Genomic DNA, 22,804 nt, shown 5'->3' with positions numbered 1-22,804 from the left:
AAAAACACTTTAAATCCACTTTAAAGTACTGAATATCATTCGACAGATATTCTGACACTGTTGTATGATTTTAGTTGTTGAATACAGTCAACAATGTGTGACGTTAGAGGTACAATGGTCCAAAACCCCATAAAATCATCTAATCTTAACACAAATGATGTTCTTTCTCAAAAAAAAAGGAAGAAAAGAAAAGCCATTTGTGCCACTGGGGCTTTAAAAATGTGGAATGTGCCAAATGTTAAAAAAAAAAAAAAACTTTGTACTACATTTTAAGTGAAACCAAATAAGCGGTTATCCATTATGAATACTATTTGTTTTGATATACTTTTAAAAAAAAGCAAAATTATGTAATAACCACTGTAGTGTTAAAAATGGTTTAATGTCTTCACAGTCATCAGTTTTTATATGATGCATAAGATACAGTAATAAAAAAAAAAAAAAATCACATTTTCCACCTAATTCAGTAACTAACTGAATTCTGTTGATTCATACAAAGGAAGGATGCTTCATTCTAATGAGGGATGAGAAGGCAGTGTAGATTTCTCTCAAGGAAAATATTAGATTAAGTCATTTTAGCCCTTATAAAATCTTGATCACAGTAAAGGTACATTTGCACAAATACAGTCATAATCATTAAAAACCAAAAGGAATGTAAACTGTTATTCTCTGTCTCTATCAGAAGATGAGCTTCTTCGGCTTCTCCCAAGGAAATCCCTCTCGTCCAAAGTGTCCATAGCAAGCTGTTTTCTGGTAGATCGGTTTCTTTAGATCAAGCTCCCTGCAAGATGAAATTATTATAATTTTGTTCTTAAAAGTTTAGATTTTACACCGAGGTTCTCATGTACTACTTACTTGACGATGACCCCTGGCCTCAGGTCAAAATTGTTCTTAACAATCTCTAGAAGCTCGTCCTCTTCTCTCGTTGATGTGCCATAATGAAAAACAGACACTGACAAAGGGTGACTAATACCAATAGCATATGAGATCTGTAACAAAAACACAGCATTAACAATACGCTTGCCTATTTTATCACTCATGTACCGCTGCCCTGCAAAATTTCACAATGAAATCCAGTCCAACAAATCCAGAATTGCACATAAGGGCACAATTTGTAATATATTTAATGTAATATATTTATTTTTAATACAGTTTAATTTTGAATGAAATGTTTATATGATTTCTGTCTCCTGAGACCAGAAGTCTTACCTGAACCAGAACTCTGCGACACAGTTTGGCTTTGACGAGAGACTTGGCCACCCAGCGGGCGGCGTATGCCCCTGAGCGATCCACTTTAGAGTAATCTTTCCCTGAGAACGCCCCGCCGCCGTGACCGCCCCAGCCACCGTAAGTGTCCACAATGATCTTCCTGCCTGTCAGACCAGCGTCTCCCTACAACAACAGCAGCATTCACTTCACATAGTACCCCATGTGAAAACAAAAAAGGACACTTTAGCATACTTTTAGAGTACTTATTATGGAAATAATATACTTTGATTATAAAGAAATGAATATACTTTAGTGCAAACTGAATGTAATGTTTTTGGACACTTAAATGCAATTAAATTAAGAAATATTGCAGTATAATTAAGAAGGACTTGTTAGAAACATGCTAGTAACATGCTTATCATGCTAAAAACATGTTTACAACACGCTAATAATATTAGAAACATGTTACCGACATGCTAATCATGATAAAAACATGGTAACAACATGCTAATCATGCTAGAAACATGTTAGCAACATGTTAATCACCTTAAAACATGCTAACATATTAACATGCTAGAAACATGTTAACAGCAATCTAGAAACATGCTAATAATGCTAGAAACATAGTAACAACAGGCTAATCATGTTAAAAAACATACTAGCAACATGTTAATCATGTAAAAACATGCAAACATGCTAATAATGTTAGAAACATGCTAATGCTAGAAACATACTAATCATGCTAAAATGTTAGCAACAAACTAGAAATATGTAAATCATGCTAGAAACATGGTAACAACATGCTAATCATGTTAAAAGACATGCTAGCAACATGCTGATCATGTTAAACATGCAAACATGCTAATCATGTTGGTAACATGTTAGCAACATGTTAATCATGCTAAAACATGTTGGCAACATGCTAGAAACATGCTAGCAGCATGCTTATCATGCTAGGAACATAGTAGCAACATGCTAATCATGTTAAAAACATGATAACATGTTAACAACATGTTAATCATGCTAAAACTTGTTAGCAACTTGTTAATTTTTATTAATTAATTTTAGTTTATTTAGTTTTCAGTTTTAGTTATTTTGACTTAGCAAGTAGCTGAAACAAAATAAGTGTAAGTTTTTTTATATTTTGTTTCATTTCAGTTTACATTTATTTTATTTTGAGTAAATTTTTTATGATTTTACTTTTAGTTAACAACTAGATAAGCAAAGTTTGTGAACAAACTTTGAAGTTGGCTTGAGAAAGTCTAGCCTGAAAGTTTGAAGCAGTTGTAAAAGTTTGAAAGTTCAGCTAGATTGATTAGATAGATGTTAACATGTTGCTAGTATGATTTAACACATTGCTAAAATGATTTAATAAGTACCATATAGACATATTTTAGAAAAAAAAAATACAATTGGCAAAAATACAAAATCACTAAAACATACAGAGCCCGAGAAGTCACCTGTAGGAGAAAAAAAAACAATCCATGCAATCCGTCCCCTCAGTTTTTAAACCGTACTCACAAATTCTTAAACTGTTTCCTCGGTTTAACAAATCATGTCAATGAATTAATAAACTGTACCCACAAATTTCCAATCCGTGCGCTCAGATTTTGCAAACCATACCTTCGGTTTTTGAATCCGTACCCACAAATTCATAATCTGTGTGCACGCTTTCGCAATCCGTTCCCTCGGATTTGTAAACTGTACTCACGGATTCATGCAGCAAGCTCATAGGTAGCCTACGTGTTAACATACTGTTTTATTGAATATTATTATGTGGAATAGGCCTACAGCAAACTGTCTTAAGTGATTCTCTATCAACTGTAGTATGAGGTGGAATACAACTATTTAATAAGAAAGATGTGCATCAAAATCTTGTTTAATTTGTAATAATCTTAGCACTTGATTATTATTGTAGTATTATTGTATTATTGGAGTCGTTTTGGATAAAAGCTTCTTATGCATAACCTGTATAATAATATATAATAATAATAAAAATAATAGTTATTATTATTATTATTATTATTATTATTAATTTAATTTATATAGCTAATTAAATGAGTGCACTTAAGACAGTAAAATGTTTGTCATAAAATAATTAATGAATGCTTTATTTTTAAATAACCTTTTATAGTTTTGGAAATGTGTTTGTCTACTATTCTTTCTTAACATGAAGACTTATTTTGTTGCTTTTTCCCCCAGAGTTAGATGCATGCTTCACTGTTAATGTTATTATTAAATAATTAGGCCTATTATAACGTTGCATTCAGTTAGAGAGCAAAGGAATCATAACATAACCGGAGCATTGTTTGTTTTGTATTGCTTTTTACCTTCTTCTCTCGAAACTCTGTTTTTTTTTTTTTTTTTAAGAAAATTCAGGGAATTTTCTATTCTTCTTTTTAGCATTTATTTTAGGCTATAAAACACAGGCACATTATTTGTTTTGTATGTCTTTTTACCTTCTTCTCTCGAAAACTATCGTTTTAATTTTTTTAGAAAATTCAGGGAATTTTCTATTCTTCATTTTAGTGTTTATTTTAGGCTATACAACACAGGCAGCGGTGTCTTATCCTATTGGTGATTAATGTAAAATAAACACTAAAAAGAAGACTATTTTGTGAGTGCAGATCATGGTCTCATAGGCTACTATAAAAAATAATGTTAAATAAACACAAATTAATCTGCCGGTGGGGGCAGGGCCACAAATCAGTGAGTTTATAAATACGAGGGAACGGATTGCAAAAGCGTGCGCACAGATTATGAATTTGTGGGTACGGATTCAAAAACCGAAGGTTCGGTTTACAAAATCTGAGCACACGGATTAGAAATTTGTGGGTACGGTTTATTAATCCGTGGCCATGATTTGTTAAACCGAGGGAACAGTTTAAGAATTCGTGAGTACGATTTACAAACTGAGGGGACGGATTGCAAAACCATTGCCATGGATTGTATTTTTTTCTCCTACAGGTGACCCCCGGGCTCCATAAAAACACTAAAACAGAAAATGAAAAAATAAATTGTAATTCCAAATAATAACAAAAAATATAATAGTGCATCAATGCCACTAAAATAACACTGATCTGCAAATACAGTTTTTAAAAAATGTCATTTTAAAATCGACATATATTTCTAAATGTACACTACCAGTGCACATTCAATACTTCCCAAGAAAACACTTCTCCTTTGAGGTGTAATGTCATACTCTTTAAAGTCTTTAAGATGGATTCTGATTGGCTGTTAATGTTTTTATCGTTCAGCAGCTGGAAAGAATCATTCTGAAAGTGAACGCGCTGCAGAATAATGTTGGTAACCAAACCATTGACTTCCACAGTATGAAAAAAAAAAATACAATAGAATTCAATGGCAACTGTTTCGTTACCAACATTCTTCAAAATATATATTTTTTGTGTTCAACAGATGAAAGAAACTTATAGAGGTTTAGAACAACTTGAGGCTGAGTAAATGACAGAATTTTTATTTTTGGATGAACTGTCCAATACTGATGCTTGCCAAAGTAAACCAGTTTTTGTGCTTGCTTACCTGTGGACCACCTACAAGGAACTTCCCACTGGGCAGCAGGTGATAAATAGTCTTGTCATCCAGATATTTAGCCGGGATGACGGCCTTTACAACTTTCTCCATCAGATTGTGGCGTATATCTTCCAGCGTGATGTCAGGACTGTGCTGAACTGAGATGACTAGAGTATGAACACGCAGAGGCTCCATGGCACCCATGTTATCACGATACTCCACGGTCACCTGCACTCGTTAATAATTGAAAACATCAACATTATCTGCTGTGTTTGCCATATTAGTTTACAGAGATAACTATGAGCTGATTGAATTGTTGTTCACCTATCGTTAAAAAAAAAGAGAAACCTTTCACCTGTGTTTTTGAATCTGGAAGAATCCAAGGACAAACTCCAGTCTTTGAGAGCTCCTTCATTTTGGCATTGAGTTTGTGAGCTAGTAGGATGGTTAGCGGCATACACTCTTCTGTCTCATCAGTGGCGTAGCCAAACATCAAACCCTGTGGAGAAATATGACAAATAATATATTATTATTATTACTTATTTATGGTCAATTTATTTGTTGTATACTGTTTTATGCTACTACTTGAATACTTTATATATTCAAGATTTTAATTTGAGAATGCTATTCATAATGCATTTTTATTGTTTATTTAAAAAATAAATAAACATAAGTCAAATTAAATCCCAAAATTGGAGATACGAATGCTATAATGGATGCTATTTCCCTGCCTAGAGTCACACAACACTTCTATCATGCTTATAAGGTTGCAAAACATATTTGTTACATGAAAGCAAAAGATAAAGTGTTTTTCAGCAGAATATATTGGACCTGATCTCCAGCACCGATGTCCTCCATGTCTCTGCCTTCAAACACACAGTCGCTGATCTCAGAGCACTGCGGCTGCAGAGACACCAACACATTACACGTCTTGTAGTCAAATCCTGGAGGGATCACATGAGAATGTCTCAGTTACGTATGGTAACCCACGTTCCCTGAAGGAGGGAATGGAGATGTCACATCGGTGACTGACGAATTGGGATCACGCTTAGAGAGACCAATCTACTTCGAGTGTAAACTAAACGAACCAATGCACATTGGCATGCGATTATTGCATCCAGCTGCCTCTGATCACAGAGTGAGTATACAGTAAGTAGACATCAGGTGCACCGCATATTTGGTTTCCACTGAGGAGCCGAGGCTGTGACCCGGCCGCTCAGTGGAACGAGGGTTACCATACGTAACTGAGACGTTCCCTTTTAGTAAGACACTCTCACGGGCTCACGGATTCCTCGAGAGAGGGCCTGGCCCCGGACGCTCCGCCATGTCTGGCTGCCGAGGGGATGGAGGAGCTTAACAGGGTCTACGATATGGACTCTCTGGAGTGGTTTTAGCAAGCCAACCCGAAGCCGGGGCCTCTCGGTGCTTCTACCTGTTTGAGGTGAAAACACAGAAGGATACCAGCTCCACACGAAGGTTACAGAATCTAGCGACCGTGTTAGGGGTCTCCCAGCCCACAGCTCTACAGATATCTGCCAGCGAGGCACCAAGAGCCAGCGCCCAGGAGGACGCAACACTTCTAGTTGAGTGAACTCACAACTTGAACAGGCAGGGCACACCCTGTGCCTGATAAGCCAGGGTGATGGCATCCACAATCCATTGGACCATCCTCTGCTTGGAGACGGCATTCCCCTTCTGCCGGACTCCGTGACAGACAAAGAGCTGGTCTGAGGTCCTGAAGCTTTGTGTCTGGTCAACGTGGCATCTTAAGGCTCGGATGGGTCAGAGCAAAGCTAGGGCTGGTTCTGTCTCCTCCAGGGGCAGCGCTTGCAGGCTCACCACCTGATCCCTGAAGGGAGTAGTGGGAACCTTGGGCACATAACCAGGCCGGGGCCTCAGGGTTCCCTGTGAGTCAGCCACCCGAACTCTAGGCACGAATCGTCGACCAAAAATGCGTGCAGGTCCCCTACCATCTTGATGGAGGCCAGTGCAAGCAGGAGCAGAGTTTACACTGACAGGTAAAGGTCCCAAGTGGATATACTCTGCTCAATACTGTATATAGCAACCCCACTGTACATTCTGTAAATCACAGCTTCATTAACTCTGCACTTTTATGTATATAAAACACTATATTCTTGCACTTCTGGTTAGATGCTAATTGCATTTCATTAGCTCTGTACTTGTACTCTGCATAATGACAATAAAGTTGAATCTAATCTAATCTAATCTAATATAGAGAGAAGCTGTCGAGGATTTAGCCTTCTTGCCCCATAAGGAACCTGATGATCAGGTCATTCTTCCCCAGCGACTTCCCTTCTACGGGGTCGTGGTTAGCAGTGATTGCAGCGACAAAGACCTTGAGGGTGGAGGGAGACAGCCTTTGCTCCAACCCTTGCTGTATAAAGGACAGCACGATTTTGATCAGCATCTCTGGGGGTCTTCTCGGTGAGAAGAACACCACCTTGACGAACAGGTTCCACTTCAAAGCGTTAGCGTGTCCCATAGACGGTGCTCTCGCTGAAGTGATGGTGTCAACTACCTCTTGGGGTAGGTCACCTAGAACCTCCATGTCCCATCCAGGGACCAGACATGAAGTTTCCAGAGGTCTGGACGCGGGTGTCACAGGGTGCCCTGTCTCTGAGTCAGTAGATCCTTCCTCAGAGAAATCAGCCAAGGAGGGGCTGTCACAAGGAGCATTAGTTCCAAGAACAAATGGCGGTGAGAGGTTTCTGGAGAGACAAAAAGGTCTATCTGAGTGGATCCGAAAAATCTCATAATCAGCTGGACCATCTGGGGATGTAGTCGCCATTCTCCTGGGAGCACTGCTCAAGACAGCTCATCGGCTGCCCGGTTGAGCAGCCCAGGAATGTGAACAGCAAAAAGCGACCTCAGATGCCTCTGACTCCAAAGGAGGAGGTGGCGGGCGAGTTGCAACAAGCGACAGGAGCGCAGACCACCTTGTCGGTTGATGTACACAACGGTCGCATTGTTGTCCATGCCGAGTAGTACATGCTTGCCTTGTAAGCAACCTTTGAGACAGTTCAAGACAAGGTGCAGTGCCAGCAACTCGAGGCAGTTGATGCCAGTACAGATGGGGCCCCATCCACACCCCTGACACTGCAAACCCGTTGTATGTGACAACCACCCCCCCCCCACCCCCCAGCCGGTGGTTGAGGCATCCGTGTGGACCACAGCATGCCTGGAGACCTGGTCCAGGGGCACTTCTGCCCGAAGAAATGCAAGGTTTGACCCCGGGATGAAGGTTTGGCTGTATCGCTGATATCGCTATAAATGAAGTGTCCCCCAACTAAGCAAGCCAGAGGCGACACCGGCAAGGAACCAAAACTCCATTGGTGACAGAATGGAGAAAAAACCTTGGGAGGAACCAGGCTCAGTTGGGGGGCCAGTTCTCCTCTGCCCAGACGAAACCAGCAGTTCAATTCCAGGCTGCAGCAAAGTCAAATTGTGCAGAGGACTCAACTGGTTCCTGTGGCCTTCACAAGATGGACCTGTGAATGCTCTTTTAGGGAAAAGCTCTTTTAGTGTGCTGAAGCGCACAGGGGAGATGGCCGCCTGCAACACAAACAGGGGGTAGTGCAGCCTGATGTGTGCAACCCACTCGACACGGGAAGCCACCACCGCTGAAGCGCCGTACCACCGACACGAAGAGCTCTCAAAGAGTGCGCTGAACTTGTTCAGTCTTCTTCTCATGCTGTGATCAGAGGCAGCTGGATGCAATAATCGCATGCCAATTTGCATTGGCTCATTTAGTTTACACTCGAAGTAGATTGGTCTCTCTAAGCGAGATCCCAATTCATTTTGGGATGGAGTAACCCTTTAAATGTGGAATTTCCCATTCACACTCGATTCTCACTCGGTAACTGTGATAATGAACCAGGTAAATTAGAAATTGATTTTGATGATCTTCTCGTAGAAGGGATTCAGAGGAACTGGAACAAAGAAGTCAAAAGACAAAAGAAGAAGATGAAATGTGGAGGAAAACAGGACATAATCTCAACTTTAGAATAAGAAGAACAATTAAACTTATGTGAACACAGGAAGATTTGATTAAGAAAATAATGAGAATGCTGAAAGAAATGATTGAGTTGGTAAACTTTAATTTGGAGTTACAACTCTTGCAAATGTTATTAGATTATTGAGACTGCAAACATCTGCCACAAAACCTTAAAAGGCAGTAATGAGATATACATTCTGAACAGTTAAGACTGCCATGTATGTATGCTTTTTGCTAACTGTATCATGATTGTGCAAGGAAGTGCATATTGCAATAACATTGCAGAATGGACCTTCTTTCTTAAAGTGTTGTATTGTGATATGTTTTATCTTATCTTAAAAGAAATGTTGCCATGCGGTTTATAAATAGTTATTTGCTTAGCCTATGCCTTTAAGATGATGTAACTGTTTAGATTAAAAATAGAGATAGATTAACCTGCTTTAATGAAAAATATGCTGCAATTACTTCATCTGAACTTATCCCACTGTTAGGTTGCTACCAGGTGAAGGGTCATGCTTACTTTATCCATGGCAACCTGTGTACTTCTGTGTGTGTGTGTGTGTGGGGGTGAGTGTGTTCACCGAAAAAGGAATTTGGAAAGAGGAGATGCATTGTTTTTGTGACTATAAAATGTTATGGTTGGAACACATTCACTGCCGCAATTTGGGGTGAAGACTTTACACTATTTACTTTTATTGTAATTTGCTTATGAGTTATTTTTTTTTAAAAAGCGAAACCATATCCTATGGTGATGCGTTAAACTTCTTTTAAACAAGTTGAGTAATTTCTTAAGAGTAAATCTATTATTTTATTTTATACCTGAACCTGCATTACGAGTTCCATAGCGGCAACGACCTCAGCTGAGCTGATCTGGACTCTGGTGGAAAGAAGTATTGAAGCTTTGATTGCATCTGATAAATACCAGAGGTAAGGGCGATATTTATTTATTGTGACTGCTTGTGGGAAACAAAGATGTGAATAGAGGTTTTATATATATATATTACATTACATTTACATTTAGTCATTTAGCAGACGCTTTTATCCAAAGAGACTTACAAATGAGGACAATGGAAGCAATCAAAAACAACAAAAGAGCAATGATATATAAGTGCTATAACACGTCTCAGTTGGCCTAAACGCAGTATACGTAGCAAGGGCTTTTAAATAATATAATAAATAAAAAGAAAACAGATAGAATAGAAAAAGAATAGAGCAAGCTAGTGTAAGAGGTCTTTTTTTATAATTGTATAATAAATGAAAAGAAAATAGATAGAATACAAAAAGATTAAAAAGGTAGTTAGTTTTTTTTTTTTTTTTTTTTTTAAATAGAATTAGAATAGTGAGTGAAAAAGTTAGAGGGTCAAATAAAGATGTATATATATATATTCTTTAGTCAGAATAATTAACACAAAAATGATGTTACAAAAAAGTTATATTTTAAATAAATGCTGTTCTTTTGAACTTTCTATTCATCAAAGAAACCTAAAAAAAATCAAGTATCAGGGTTTCCACAAAAATATGAATCAGCACAACTGTTTTCAACATTGATAACAGTCATAATTGCTTCTTGAGCAGCAAATCAGCATATTAGAATGATTTCTGAAGGATTGTGTGACACTGAAGACTGGAGTAATGATGCTGAAAATTCATTTGAATTACGTTTCAAATATTTCATTATATATATATATATATATATATATATATATATATATATATATATATATATATATATATATATATGGTTGTATGTATGTATGTGTGTGTGTGTGTGTGTGTGTGTGTGTGTGTTTGTGTGTGTGTAGATACCCTTTGATGAATCATCATATCCGATATTCTTGACGGTGTCTCTAACCACTTTCTGAAGGTCCACGACAGCCTTTGATGTCACTTCACCACACAGAAGGATCATACCTGTCTTTGACACACACTCTGCTCCAGAAATGGGAAAATACATAATGTGAAGATTAGGCAATGCCTTAAAAGAAAGTGCACGCTGCCCAGCTAAACACCATTAAGTCTTAGAACCATGTTTGTAAAATTAAAAAAACATTTCTAAGTCAATATGACGTCATTTATGAACATCTGAAATATCATGAATGTCATTATGGTCATCATACCACATGCCACTTTGGAGTCCGGGTCCTTTGCCAAGTAAGCATCCAGTACAGCATCGCTGATCTGATCACACATTTTATCTGTCAGTAATAAAGAGAGGAATTAAACTGCATTAGTATCAATATTTCGTCTGAACGTGTGAATTATTGATTGATTATTCATTGAGGATTATCATTTCTGCTGCAATCGCAGATCAAAACTGGGATCATGAATCGAGGGCATGTACAGACATGTACTGCATGATGTTTATCGCGACAGTCCAAGTAGCATTCATTACAATACATGCATACAACGTGCAACACTCTAACTGAAATAAATAGTGAAATCTGCGCATGTCAATATGTATGAAACAATGTTTCATATTTACCAGAATGTCCTTCTCCTACAGACTCGGATGTGAAAAGGAAAGTTTTTCCTGGTTTGTTATAACCAGAGGGATTCATGATGAACCTGGAGACTGGACAAAACTACAGCTTTGTAACTGCAACTACAACTTAAACATCTGGTGTGACTTACAGTTAGAAGAACTTTAATGGGCGTGGCTTTATAGTTTGTATCGACTTTAACCAATCACAAGCGACTCTTTCGTCAGGCAAGGACATTAATAGAGACGAACTTTAAACTGCATAATCTGCTGTCCTGTGAAAAGAGTAAAATAAAGTCATTTTGACGGATTTTCTAAGGAGAACTTCTTGGTGCAGTTCTTAAAGCAGCCGCTAGAGTAAGCACAGATTCACTCGAAAGTAAGCGGTTAGTACCACATTAACTGTTACAAAATGAGGTGTGTTAGCAACCCTGACACTATCTCTAATTAGTCATGTAAGATGCTAAATGTTTGTAAATAAACGCTTGTCATTATTTGAACCCTTCGTGATTTGCACAGCGAAACAGTGTTGTCACATTTTGCCTGTTACTTTTCTCAGCGCTGCTTAGATCAGACCAATCACAATCGTTTGCGATTACAGGAATTAAGAAAAACTTAATAAGAAAACCTTATGTCATCTTATGAAGATGGCTGGAACCTATTCCGCTTTGTTTGTTTTTGTAACAATCACTGCAAAAAATAAATGTGAAAAGTAATATCAGTTTTTAGTCAATAAATGTCTCAAAAATAAGCCTTGGAGATTGAAACGCGTCTTATGGACTCGGCTTTGTGAGCCTCTAAGCGCCCCTTAGAGGAAGACTTGAGTGTCACATAAGGAAAAAATATTGGAATAAAGTCCGCCCCAATGTATAAGCACTGCCATACACGCATAAAAAAGCGCCTGCGTGGCACCTGGAAAAAAAAAATATTATAATAATTAAATAAAATACTGTTCTCAATCTCTGTGCGTCACAACAATGATGCTTTCAGGTTCTACAGACTAAACCTGACTAACAGCATTTGTATATAATATCATATTCATAATGATATTTCTCCAATAAATCCTTTTAGGCTTGCAACTTTGGCCAAAAACGAAACAACACTGTACAGTTTTCATATAAGCAATGAAATATATCCAATTATTTTATTCAAGAGTGACTTCTGAAGGATCACGTGACCCTGAAGACTGGGGTAATGATGCTAAAAATTCAGCAATGCATCACAGGAATAAATGACAGTTTACAATATATTCAAATAATTTTACATTATAATAATATTACTGTATTTTGATGCAGACGTGGTAAGTGTATGAGACTTTCAAAACCATTAAATCTTATCAACCCTATTATCCCACATTATTCATACATTTGACAACTTATTTGTGCACTGATTTTTCACAGTATATTTTCTTTCTGTCATCCATAAGCTCTTCTTGATAGAGGACACAGCGTTTACCACCTAATCGTGAGTTAGTGAACAACATTGTTACTTGTTTAATTTTCAACGATGAAGCCATCTGCTAAGGTTAAAGTCCTGTGAAGTGATAATAAATCTATAAAGAACTGTAAATATAACCAACAGTGGTTCTTTAAATTGTTTAAGGAAAACACAGGGCAAGGCATAACTGAAATGAAGGGAATACTTATAAGCAGCAATACTGATAGACCATAAAGTTTTTTCATCAGACGTTCTCCAGAAAAGTCATCAGATGATGCTATTCTGAATTTATAATCCATTTTAAAAATGGGATATTTTCATGACTCTGTAAAGAAAAAATAAACAGCAGTTCTGATGTGTACTTCCCTAAAAATAATAGTAAGAAACAGCCGTACACCATGCAGCACCAGCAGAGGAAGCAGTCCAGCAGCTCTGTGCACAGTGTGTAGTGTAAGCAGAGCTCAGTGACTCAGTGTGAAGCCGCCGGCGGTGGGTTGAGCCGCTGTGACAGACTCTTGAGGAGCCAGTAGGAAGTGTTTGTAAATGTGCAATCTGTCTGGGAGGGGACGCTCTGTTTGCAAATGTGTTCTCTAATGCTTCACCCTGTTCTTTTGTGCTTGTGCTGTAGCTCACAGGAATGAGACGTTTCCTCTAGAGATCATTTCCTTCAAGAAATGGTTGCAAACTGAGCCTGAACGTTTGAAAACCCTCCGGCAGATACAGCTGGACATTTGAGGAAGTTTCACATTAGTTTCAGAATGGTAAGTACACTAGAAAGCCTGCGCTGTTTGCTAGTTAAATGTTTATTTAAATGCTTATTTGTTCAAGGCTTTGTTGAGAAGTTGTGTGTGTTCAAACAAATACTGTAAAATATTATAAACCAACACATGAAATTCAATGTCAGTGTTTTTTTAAGATAGATAGATAGATAGATAGATAGATAGATAGATAGATAGATAGATAGATAGATAGATAGATAGATAGATAGATAGATAGATAGATAGATAATTCCAGTTCATTTGTTCATTGAAATCACCTGTTCTCAATGACACAACATAACATCAAGGTATTACTGTTTCAAAATGTAATTCACACTTTGAGATTACCGTCTGTTGATTATATTACATTACTGTATGTACACAGGCCTTTTAATGAAAACTATAAATGGAAATGGAAATATAAGTACAGTCATAAACTCTTAGTTCTGCTTTTTGTTTTCTTTTCGGTAAGCCAGCTGGCAAACACTGAGATTTTACATTTGTAAAGTGTCGGCTAAATGATTAAATGTAAATGTATTGTTATGTGCAGTGTTGGGGTAAAGCATTAAAGTAACGCGAGTTACATAATCAGATTACTTTTAAAGTAACTAGTAAAGTAATGCATTACTTTAAAAATGACAATGAAATATCTCAAATAAGTAACGGGAGTGACTTTGTTCTCTCGTGTATTGACTGACAGCTCTCCTGTCCTCATGTTGAAATCAGGAGTGAGTACACAGGCACTTCCTTCAGCCTGAGGCTTATTCATTTCTCTTTCAGTGTGAAAGGGCTTTTCAAGCTGCCAAAAGCAGAACTTCTGGTTGTTTTTGTTATTACAATCAAATAAGCAAGCCCAGCCCAGGTGACAAATAGTAACGTAATGCATTACTTCCCATAAAGCGTACTTTTTCATGGAGTAACACAGTAACACACTTTCCCCAACGCTGGTTATGTGTGTTGTTATTAGTGTACTGTTATGTTGGGTCCAGTGGTTTACTCTTGTTTTTCTCATTGTAATGTAGGCTGACAACAACGCTGAACCACAAGCGCCTAGCAAACTCAGCCAAGTTCAGGATCAAGTCAATGATGTTAAAGTCATTCTCAAAGACAACATCGACAAAGTCCTGGAGAGAGGAGAGCGGTTAGACAACCTGATCGATATAACGGATAATCTGCAGGTCACGGTGAGCCACTGAACCCCGTCAAGGTCAAAATGAGACCAATGTGTAACATTTCATGACCATGTTGATCTTTATAATACCTCAAAAGAACATATAGTAAAAATAATATGGTGCCAGATGATCAAACCAGTCACAAAACATTTTTATTTTATTTTTTTGTTCATGATAACAATTGATTATGTGTGTGATTATCTTGCCTAGGCGGACTCGTTTCAAAAGACGTCCACGCGTGTTGCCAGAAAGATGTGGTGGAGAAACACCAAGATGATGATTATAATTGGTGTGGTAGTGCTTGCCATCATCATTTTAATCATTCTGTTAGCAACACAAGTCATTCCCACCTAATACAACCCAGACATTTATTTCAATCGTTTGTATTATTTTTTTTTTTACTATGAAAGTAACTGGAGACATTTACGTATAGATAAATTACTATTTTTGTTATTTTGACATTTCCTGTGATGTTCTATATAAATCTGGGGCGAATATGTCAGGGGTGTTTATATATATATATATATATATATATATATATATATATATATATATATATATATATATATATATATATATATATATATATATATATGCAGGTAACACTTTACAGTGTTACTAACTAACATGCACAAACAATGAACAGTACATTTATTACAGTATTTATTCATCTTTGTTAATGTTAGTTAATGAAAATACAGTCATTCATTGTTAGTTCAAGTTTATTCACAGTGCATTAACTGATGTTAACAAGCACAACTTTTGATTTGAATAATGCATCAGTAAATGTTGAAAGATGAAGATTGATAAATGCTGATGAAGCGTTGTTCATTCTTAGTTCATGTTAACTAATTAACCTTATTGTAAAGTGTTACCCATATGCATTATGTGCTTTTTACTTGTTAGGGTGTTATCCTTATGTAAAGGGAGAGAAAACAGCATAATGTATTGCAAATGAAAAATGTTTTAGGATATTTTTATTGTTATTCGTTTCCTTTTGAGACTAACCACTGTGCTTGACACGTTCATTGCAAATACATCAAAACATTTCATTAAAAGCCTGCATACCTCCAGCAGGCCTCGAGTCTTCAGGACGGCGCTCATGCTGTGGATTGTCTTGTGACAGAAATGTCTTTGTAGCTTTCCGTTTAAACCGTATCAGTCAGTAGCTGTTCTGTCAAGAGGATGCATGACCTGTATAGATAATATGTTCAATGCAGGAAATACTGATTGGCATGTACTTATATTGTAAAAATAATTGCATGACAGAATGAAGCCTTTCAAAGGAACAGTTCACCCAAAAGTGACATTACTTTCTTCCTGGACACAATTTAATGAAAGAGAATCACATTCTCAGTATAATGAAAGAGAATCTGGACTGTCGGACCCCAAAATGAGCACCATATAAGTATAGCCCATATTACTCATGTGTAGCCTACTGAAAAATCCTACGGGATTTACTTTAAACAATTTACAATCAGGAATTTCTAGTAAAATTTCATGAATAGTTACAAATAAACAGCAAGTAACGTTGACTTTAACATGTCAATTTTAAGTTGAAAGACTGAAATAGCATTTTATTGTAAAACGTACTAATTTACAAAGGATAATGGTAACACTTTACTTAATGCCTTGTATAATGCATTATAAACATATTCATAATGTGCATTGTAATGCATTGTATCTTCTCATAAATAACTAAGTTAAAATGCATTGTGAAAGTTTGTTTGTGTCTTTTAATGCATTACACTTTCTAAAGGTGTAATAAATAGATTATAATTATTCATGAGATGCATCATAAGGTGCATTACAAGGCATTAAAACTACTTTTATTCTGCATTATAAATAAAGGCTCCAAGTCTTACCAAAATAATTTCTAAAGTGTGTTTTATGATGCTTTTTTTCTTTTTAAAGCTGGACTGCAGCCCCTTCACCGTTATTATACACTCTCAGAAATAAAGGTGCAAAAGCTGGCACTGGGGCGGTACCTTTTCAGAAGGTACACCTTTGTTCCTAATAGGGTCTAATATGTACACTTTAAGTACTAAAATGTACCTTTAAGTACCAAAATGGACCCTTTGGGTACAAACATGTACCTTCTGAAGAAGTACAGCTTTTGTACCTTTATTTCTGAGTGTATTGAAAACAGCATCATTTTTTGTGCTCCACTGAGGGATAACAAAAAAAGGCATTTTGGATTGAAATGACACGAAGGCGAGTAAATGATGACGGTCTTCATTTTTGGGTGAGCTATGACTTTAATCTCTGAAGAAACAACAGGCGTAAAGTTCATAGACTTTATTTTGTTGTGTTTTCCAATGGTTTACATGACTCTGTAACAAAATACTGCAATATGAAATGAATAATAAATGGCCTACACTCTGTACGCACTTGTAAGCAATAAATTAATAGACCTGTATACAAAAAAATTCTAAATAATTTGGGCTCTCTGTGGTTCATTGCACTCAACACAGCAGGAATATAAACGCACACAAGCTACGACAAATGAACCACAAAAACAAATATTCTGGACGTTATAATGTGAAATAACACTTGAAATCTTCTTTAGTGCGTGTCCTTCAAAGTCATTCTGATTTTGAAGAACTGGTGAATTCACTGGCGACCAAAGTGTAGCAATGTGTTGATCAACTCCATTTTTAATAAGTCTGGCCCTCGTGTTTTCTCCTCTCAGGGTTGACTTTCAATTCGCTCGTCTGTCTGAAAAACAAAAAAACAACAACAGTTATGTTTCAGAAAGACGCAAACACATAAAATGTAAAGGAATCCCAATTCTTTAATAATTTCAATAGGGAGACAAGACATGACTTTGAAATCGAATAATAGCAAACACAATAGTGTTCAATTAAAAACTTGTGGAATCATAACATTTAACTGTGAAACCTTCAATCGATGGAAATTAAAGGACAAAAAGGAAGGCATTACAAGCATAACAATAAGACCTTTCCAAGATTTCAAAAGGTTAAAAAAGAGAATCTGTTAGATGAAATTAACACGGTTTACAGGTGAAGCTTTTTCCACCGCTGTCAGTAGAAAAACCACAAAATACAAATATAAAAAGCACTTCTCCAGCGCAGCAGCATCCGAGTACAAACCGGCTTTTAGCTCATGGACTACAGGATATTACGAGCTACAAATAAAGAAAAGCAAGCATTACAGGTAAGATTAGATTAGAAGTGCATATTAACACTGGAAAGTCCAGAGAAAGCCGTATCCTTCAAAAAGTGAACAGTTAATTTTAATTTCCGGCTCTCGTGTCATATTTTACCATTACTTGATGGTGCCTGGAAAAAATGGCATTACATTATAATGTATTATTACATAAGACCAATCCCAAGAGGTTTTAAGAGGAAATAAAAAATACACACAAACAAAACAGAAGATAAAAGCTTGACGTGTCCTTTTTATGTTTTTGTTGCTGAAGTTTTTACAATTCGTATACAGGATGTTGGAAGACCATACCAAATGGGAGCATTCGAGAGCGTACGCCTCTCGTACCCTGTCCGCATTGAGCGGGCCTGAGACAATCGGGAAGTCAGCTCATGGCCTGCAAGGAAGTCCCCGCTGGCAGGTACAAACAAGGTATATGTCAGAGTTAGGAGACAACATTCTTCGGCTTTCTTTCGTTGTAATTCCATATTTTCTGGTACCCATTTAGCAGTACTGTACCTGTTAATTTTTACAGTTAAAAAAAAAGGCAAGAAACAGCCAAAAGTCTCTATGTTACCACTACTGTAAAGCACTTCAGGGTGCTGTGAAACTTTAAAGAAAAACAAAAATTAAGCAATGTACATTACAATAAGATCAAATGGTGATTTAGAGACTACAGATGCACGGCCGTGAGCTACGCGTCAACATACCTGCAGCGTTTCTGGCTAATACGGCTTGTAAGTGTTTTGATGGCCGCCTCTCCTCGGGGATTTGCCGTAGCCGCTCTGCTGATCTAGAGTTAGGAGCACAAAACACAAACAACGCAGACGTCTACGGTTAAACGTGCTGGCACACGGGCGCTCGAGAAAGGTGGAAAACAGAAAACAACCTCAGCGATTTGGGTTTAGAGCCAATTTGGTGACACTTGTGAGATACTTACGTTAATTGTATTCAAAAATACTGTTTTGTGACAATATGGTGAGAGACACAGATCTGTGGCGTGAATGAATGTTTGAAAACTTGTTTATTATTTTCTAAAAACGACCGCCGTCCAGCGATCGTTTCTTGCATGGCCTACAGATTTACACGTCCAATGGATTCAAAGGCACTTTGACAGATATTTTCGAAGCTAAAACATCCCTTTCTATATTTAGCACCATAGTTATTATAATACATATGTACAGTATAGCTTTGTGCAAGCAAGCCTTCCCTGTAAGACAAAAAGCAACTGCAGCAATGTTCTAGAGATTTCTCTCGAAGCGTAAGGCATGTATGATACAAGCATGTGCATTCTGCTCAGATAATTTAGTGCACAACTGTCATAGTCCGGGTCGAGTACCGACAATCCACGATACAATATATCCTTAGTTTTTTCATCTGTGCGTTCACAAACAGTATTACATACTGCTGTAGTCACCATATCCGTAGTAGTTGTTGTAACCCGAGTAATCATAGCCCCCGTATCCACCATAGCCTTGATTGTTGTAGCCATAGTTCCCGTAATTTCCATAACCTTGATTCCAGTAATTTCCATATCCCTGGTTCCAATTCTGATTGGGACCTGCAACAGACGCCCAACGCACATCACATTAATAACGGCCTGCCTGGATGCTGCAAAAACTGTATAGCAGCATGCATTCTGAATTAATGAACATAAAATTAAAATGCAAAGAAATGTGAAGGTGTTGAGACGCACCTCCTCTGCCTCTGGCCCTGACGGCGTACCCTCCTCTTCCACCCCACTGCTGCTGCTGCTGCTGGTACTGCTCCTTCGACATGGCCACCTTCACCTCACACTGCAGACACACTGACTGATTACTACCACAAACAGATCTAACAGAGGAAACTGACTGCAGTTATCAGTATTCGTGGGGTCAACGCTTCCTGTGGTTTCATATAAAATCTTAAATCTCTGCAGTATCCAAAAATGTGCATTTCCACACTGTGATAGTCATTTTCAGATAAGATTATCATTACAGTGATACAAAGTTGTGGCCTAAGAGCGAGTGAAGGAATCAATAAGTTGGAGGAACAATCTAAAACTAAATAAAACTTAGCCCTTATTATGTTATTTGTGGCCACAATGTGTTTTTTTTCTTCTGTTTCTCATGTCTTTGCAGTTTTTAATGATTGTGTGCAGAAAATACTTTGTCTTCATGAAGTCTCTAATACAAAAAAAAAAAAGTGAAAATATTTTATTTTTATTTGATTTTACCAGAAACTCATTTTTCCCGTAAGAGCGGGTCATTTGTAAATGTAATGTGCGAGACTTCTGGTGTTATTCGCTTCCAGCTATATTTAGCTCTACAAAACAGCTCATTTTGCAAACTAATACTTCAATGTATCATCTTAACTCTTTCCCCGCCATTCACGAGTTTTTACGTCTTTCCACTGTTATACACTCGGGGCGCTATTGCACATCTTGGGTATAAGTCTGTGCAAGCTTTGGAGGTGTTGATGGAAGCGATTTACTGGATTTATGAATGATAATCACACTGAATATTATCCAGATGTAGTTTTTACAAAAATGTGATTTTCTCACCTTTTTGCTCAAAATTATACATTTTTATGAAACCTACCTATATTCTAGTGTTGATAAAAAAAAAAGAATGCTTTATTTATTTTATTTTTTTCCAAAGTAGAGGCTTTGATCTTTATTTTGGTGCATTGCGATATTCAAATATTCATACAGCAGAATCTACTGGAGGCCATCAAATTTTAGTGAAAATCATGAAAATCATTGCCGGTGGCTGGCAACTTTTCTCAAAAATGCTGGCGGGGAAAGAGTTAATTATGAACACACTGGTTTGTAGTGCAAACAGTTTTACCGTTTACAGCACTTTGATATTCTAGATATTTCCCTACAGAAGCCTTGCACATTCACACGCTGACAAACAAGGTGTAGAGCACATTTATGATGTATGATGAGCAGGATCATGCACACCAGGACTGTTATAAAACCGTACCTTGCTCAAACCGATGTTGTGGTACTTCTTCTCCATAATTTTCTTTACTGGTTCCTCCTCTTTAAATGTTATAAAACAAAAACCCCGTCTTTTATTTGTTTTATTCTCCATTGGCAGCTCAATGGATTCCACCTGAGGGAAGTATAGACGTGTAAATCATGTGATGTTTTATCACACACATATATATAATCTACAAACATCCATCGATCGTCCACTACCTCGCCGTAGGCGTCGAAGTACTCTCTGATCTTCTCCTCCGGAGTATCTGGGGAGAGACCTCCTACAAAGATCTTCTTCACCGGCTCTTTGGACTTCATGGCCTTTGCTTTCTTAGGATCGATGGCTTTTCCGTTCAGTTTGTGCTCCTTCTGTGAGATCACCTTTGACAAGCAACACACACACGTCGAGGCTCGAGTTAATCTTCCACAAAACAGCAGCACGCTCCCAACAGGTTTAAGAACCGAGCTGTCAAAATACCTTTTCCACACTCTCAGCATCTTTAAACAGAACAAATCCGAAGCCCCTGGACCGGCCCGTCAGAGGATCCAGCTTCAAGGTGCAGTCCACCACCTCTCCAAATTTAGAGAAGTAGTCTTTCAGGTCTTTCTTTGTTGTGTCCCAACTCAAGCCTCCGACGAACATCTTCCTAAAAACAAGACGACATTAGAGTGATTAATCTCGGGTGAAATCCTTCATATGTACTTCCATTACAGGCTTTCTGCAAGGTTTAGGAAGGAAAACTACTAAAGACCTTCGTGAGACCAATGAAAGAACATTTAGGAAAGAATTCAAGGGATTACGTCAATGTAAAAGGAGAACACAATGAGATGTACAAGCAGCATAACTTACTACCAATCTCCATTACTTTTTAATTAATTATATAAAAAATAAAATACAAAAATACAAGGGCCTGACTTCTTTTACTGTCCTTATCAGTATTATTGTTTTGTTTTTCAATGCTAATGTCTAAAAATTCTTAAAACAAGGTGCAAAAGATATCAAAGTCATCTTGTTTTCAATGAAATTTATCAAAATTAATTTATGATAAAAAAAAATAATAAAAAAAGAGGACAAATACCTTCTTGTAGACTCAGAGAAAGTTATATCTGTTCTTGATTTAAACATAAACCCACTGAATTCCTCAAAAACAACACTTATATCGTAAATGTGCATCTCAAGTAAATGTACCTTGATTAAACAATGTTTAGGTGTTTGTATTTGAATTGTTCATTCTTGCAGAACATTTAATGTCATGTCTTTATGATTTTAAGACATGCAAGGCTTTCATTTGTGAGAAAATGAAGACTTGAGACTGGATTAGAAAGATTCAGATCTCGTCATTAACTGAAGATGAAACCACGAATAAAGCACTTAATTATTAAATCCTCGGAGATGTTCTCGTCGGAGAAAGACGCAGTCGACATTTGAAAGGCAAATGTGTTTGGAAACATGAATATTCACAGAACTGCGACGAATACATTCACGTGATTTACAGTTTGTCCCTTAAATGCGTGCTCCATAATGATAAACAGACACGGATTTGTTTTCTTTCTGTTCTTGTTTGAGCGGAACTCTCCTCGCAGAGTCGAACGGTCCGCGGTAACGACTCGACTAATCGATAAGTGTCCTGAAACCGGGTCTGAACTCAGGCTGATCTTGTTCCTGTGTGTTAGCGGGACTCACCCCTCGTCCTCCTCGTTTTTACTGGCGTCGATCTTGGAGCCCTCCGCCTCGCGGCCTCCATCCTCCGCGCGCGGGACCTCCTCCTCTCCATCATTCTCCTCCATCTTCATCAGCGCCTCCTCGCCCACAAACTGCTCCTCCGACATCTCTGATCAATCCTCGGCGAAAACACGGGCTGTTCGCGTTGCCTTTCCTGAGGAAAGCGTCGTGGGTCAGAACTCGACCGGACTGGCGGTAAACCGTGTTGAGTTCGGCTCGGGGTCGCGTTTGTTTCACTCCGCTTTCAGAATGTCGATGGCAACGGCGTCCATTCACAAAATGGCAGCGCAGCGGAAGTTGAGCGTCATGACGTCACCGCGACGCCACGCGATGACGCTTATCGGTTGCGT

The 22,804-nt window shown here is 37.7% G+C and overlaps 2 protein-coding genes across 11 annotated transcripts; both read right to left on the bottom strand.

The window, feature by feature from the left end:
• Positions 1-360: 360 nt before the first annotated feature.
• On the bottom strand, positions 361-11,639 carry mat2al (methionine adenosyltransferase II, alpha-like). 3 transcript variants are annotated; one of them, XM_042764643.1, is made up of 9 exons: positions 11,235-11,639; positions 10,870-10,947; positions 10,559-10,684; positions 5,569-5,681; positions 5,093-5,236; positions 4,747-4,965; positions 1,207-1,389; positions 853-986; positions 361-778 (listed from the first exon to the last, which is right to left on the bottom strand). In XM_042764643.1, exons 1-9 carry the CDS (start codon positions 11,308-11,310, stop codon positions 676-678), a joined length of 1,176 nt encoding a protein of 391 aa, XP_042620577.1. In that variant the 5' UTR covers positions 11,311-11,639; the 3' UTR covers positions 361-675. The 3 variants fall into 3 exon arrangements, with proteins under 3 accessions (XP_042620577.1, XP_042620578.1, XP_042620579.1); XM_042764644.1 differs by having other exon boundaries at positions 10,559-10,681; positions 11,235-11,634; XM_042764645.1 differs by lacking the exon at positions 361-778 and having other exon boundaries at positions 849-986; positions 10,559-10,681; positions 11,235-11,637.
• A 5,242-nt stretch (positions 11,640-16,881) lies between these two features.
• Positions 16,882-22,762, bottom strand: LOC109091802 (heterogeneous nuclear ribonucleoprotein D0-like). 8 transcript variants are annotated; one of them, XR_002018145.2, is made up of 9 exons: positions 22,416-22,762; positions 21,210-21,378; positions 20,951-21,112; positions 20,733-20,864; positions 19,463-19,562; positions 19,172-19,327; positions 18,477-18,559; positions 18,079-18,180; positions 16,882-17,316 (listed from the first exon to the last, which is right to left on the bottom strand). XR_002018145.2 is itself a non-coding variant. In XM_019105587.2 (8 exons), exons 1-7 carry the CDS (start codon positions 22,559-22,561, stop codon positions 18,492-18,494), a joined length of 933 nt encoding a protein of 310 aa, XP_018961132.1. In that variant the 5' UTR covers positions 22,562-22,762; the 3' UTR covers positions 16,882-18,180; positions 18,477-18,491. The 8 variants fall into 8 exon arrangements, 6 of the variants coding, with proteins under 6 accessions (XP_018961132.1, XP_018961133.1, XP_018961134.1 ...); XR_006160941.1 differs by having other exon boundaries at positions 18,079-18,559; XM_019105587.2 differs by having other exon boundaries at positions 16,882-18,180.
• Positions 22,763-22,804: the final 42 nt, after the last annotated feature.

Source organism: Cyprinus carpio, chromosome A10 (genome assembly GCF_018340385.1).
Source record: "Cyprinus carpio isolate SPL01 chromosome A10, ASM1834038v1, whole genome shotgun sequence".
Lineage (NCBI taxonomy): Eukaryota > Metazoa > Chordata > Actinopteri > Cypriniformes > Cyprinidae > Cyprinus > Cyprinus carpio.
Note: the sequence above shows the minus strand (reverse complement) of the source record. Positions and strands in the feature narration are given on the sequence as shown.

Coding starts and splice junctions, on each gene's coding strand:
- mat2al (XM_042764643.1), bottom strand. CDS start 11,310: ATGAATCCCTCTGGTTATAACAAACCAGGAAAAACTTTCCTTTTCACA. Junction 5,682..10,558: donor ATATGATGATTCATCAAAGG/GTATCTACACAC, acceptor TGATCCCTCCAG/GATTTGACTACAAGACGTGT. Junction 987..1,206: donor GTCGCAGAGTTCTGGTTCAG/GTAAGACTTCTG, acceptor TTTTTGTTACAG/ATCTCATATGCTATTGGTAT.
- LOC109091802 (XM_042764646.1), bottom strand. CDS start 22,561: ATGTCGGAGGAGCAGTTTGTGGGCGAGGAGGCGCTGATGAAGATGGAG. Junction 21,379..22,415: donor AAAAACGAGGAGGACGAGGG/GTGAGTCCCGCT, acceptor TCTTGTTTTTAG/GAAGATGTTCGTCGGAGGCT. Junction 18,560..19,171: donor CGGATATGGTGACTACAGCA/GTATGTAATACT, acceptor TCCTAACTCTAG/ATCAGCAGAGCGGCTACGGC.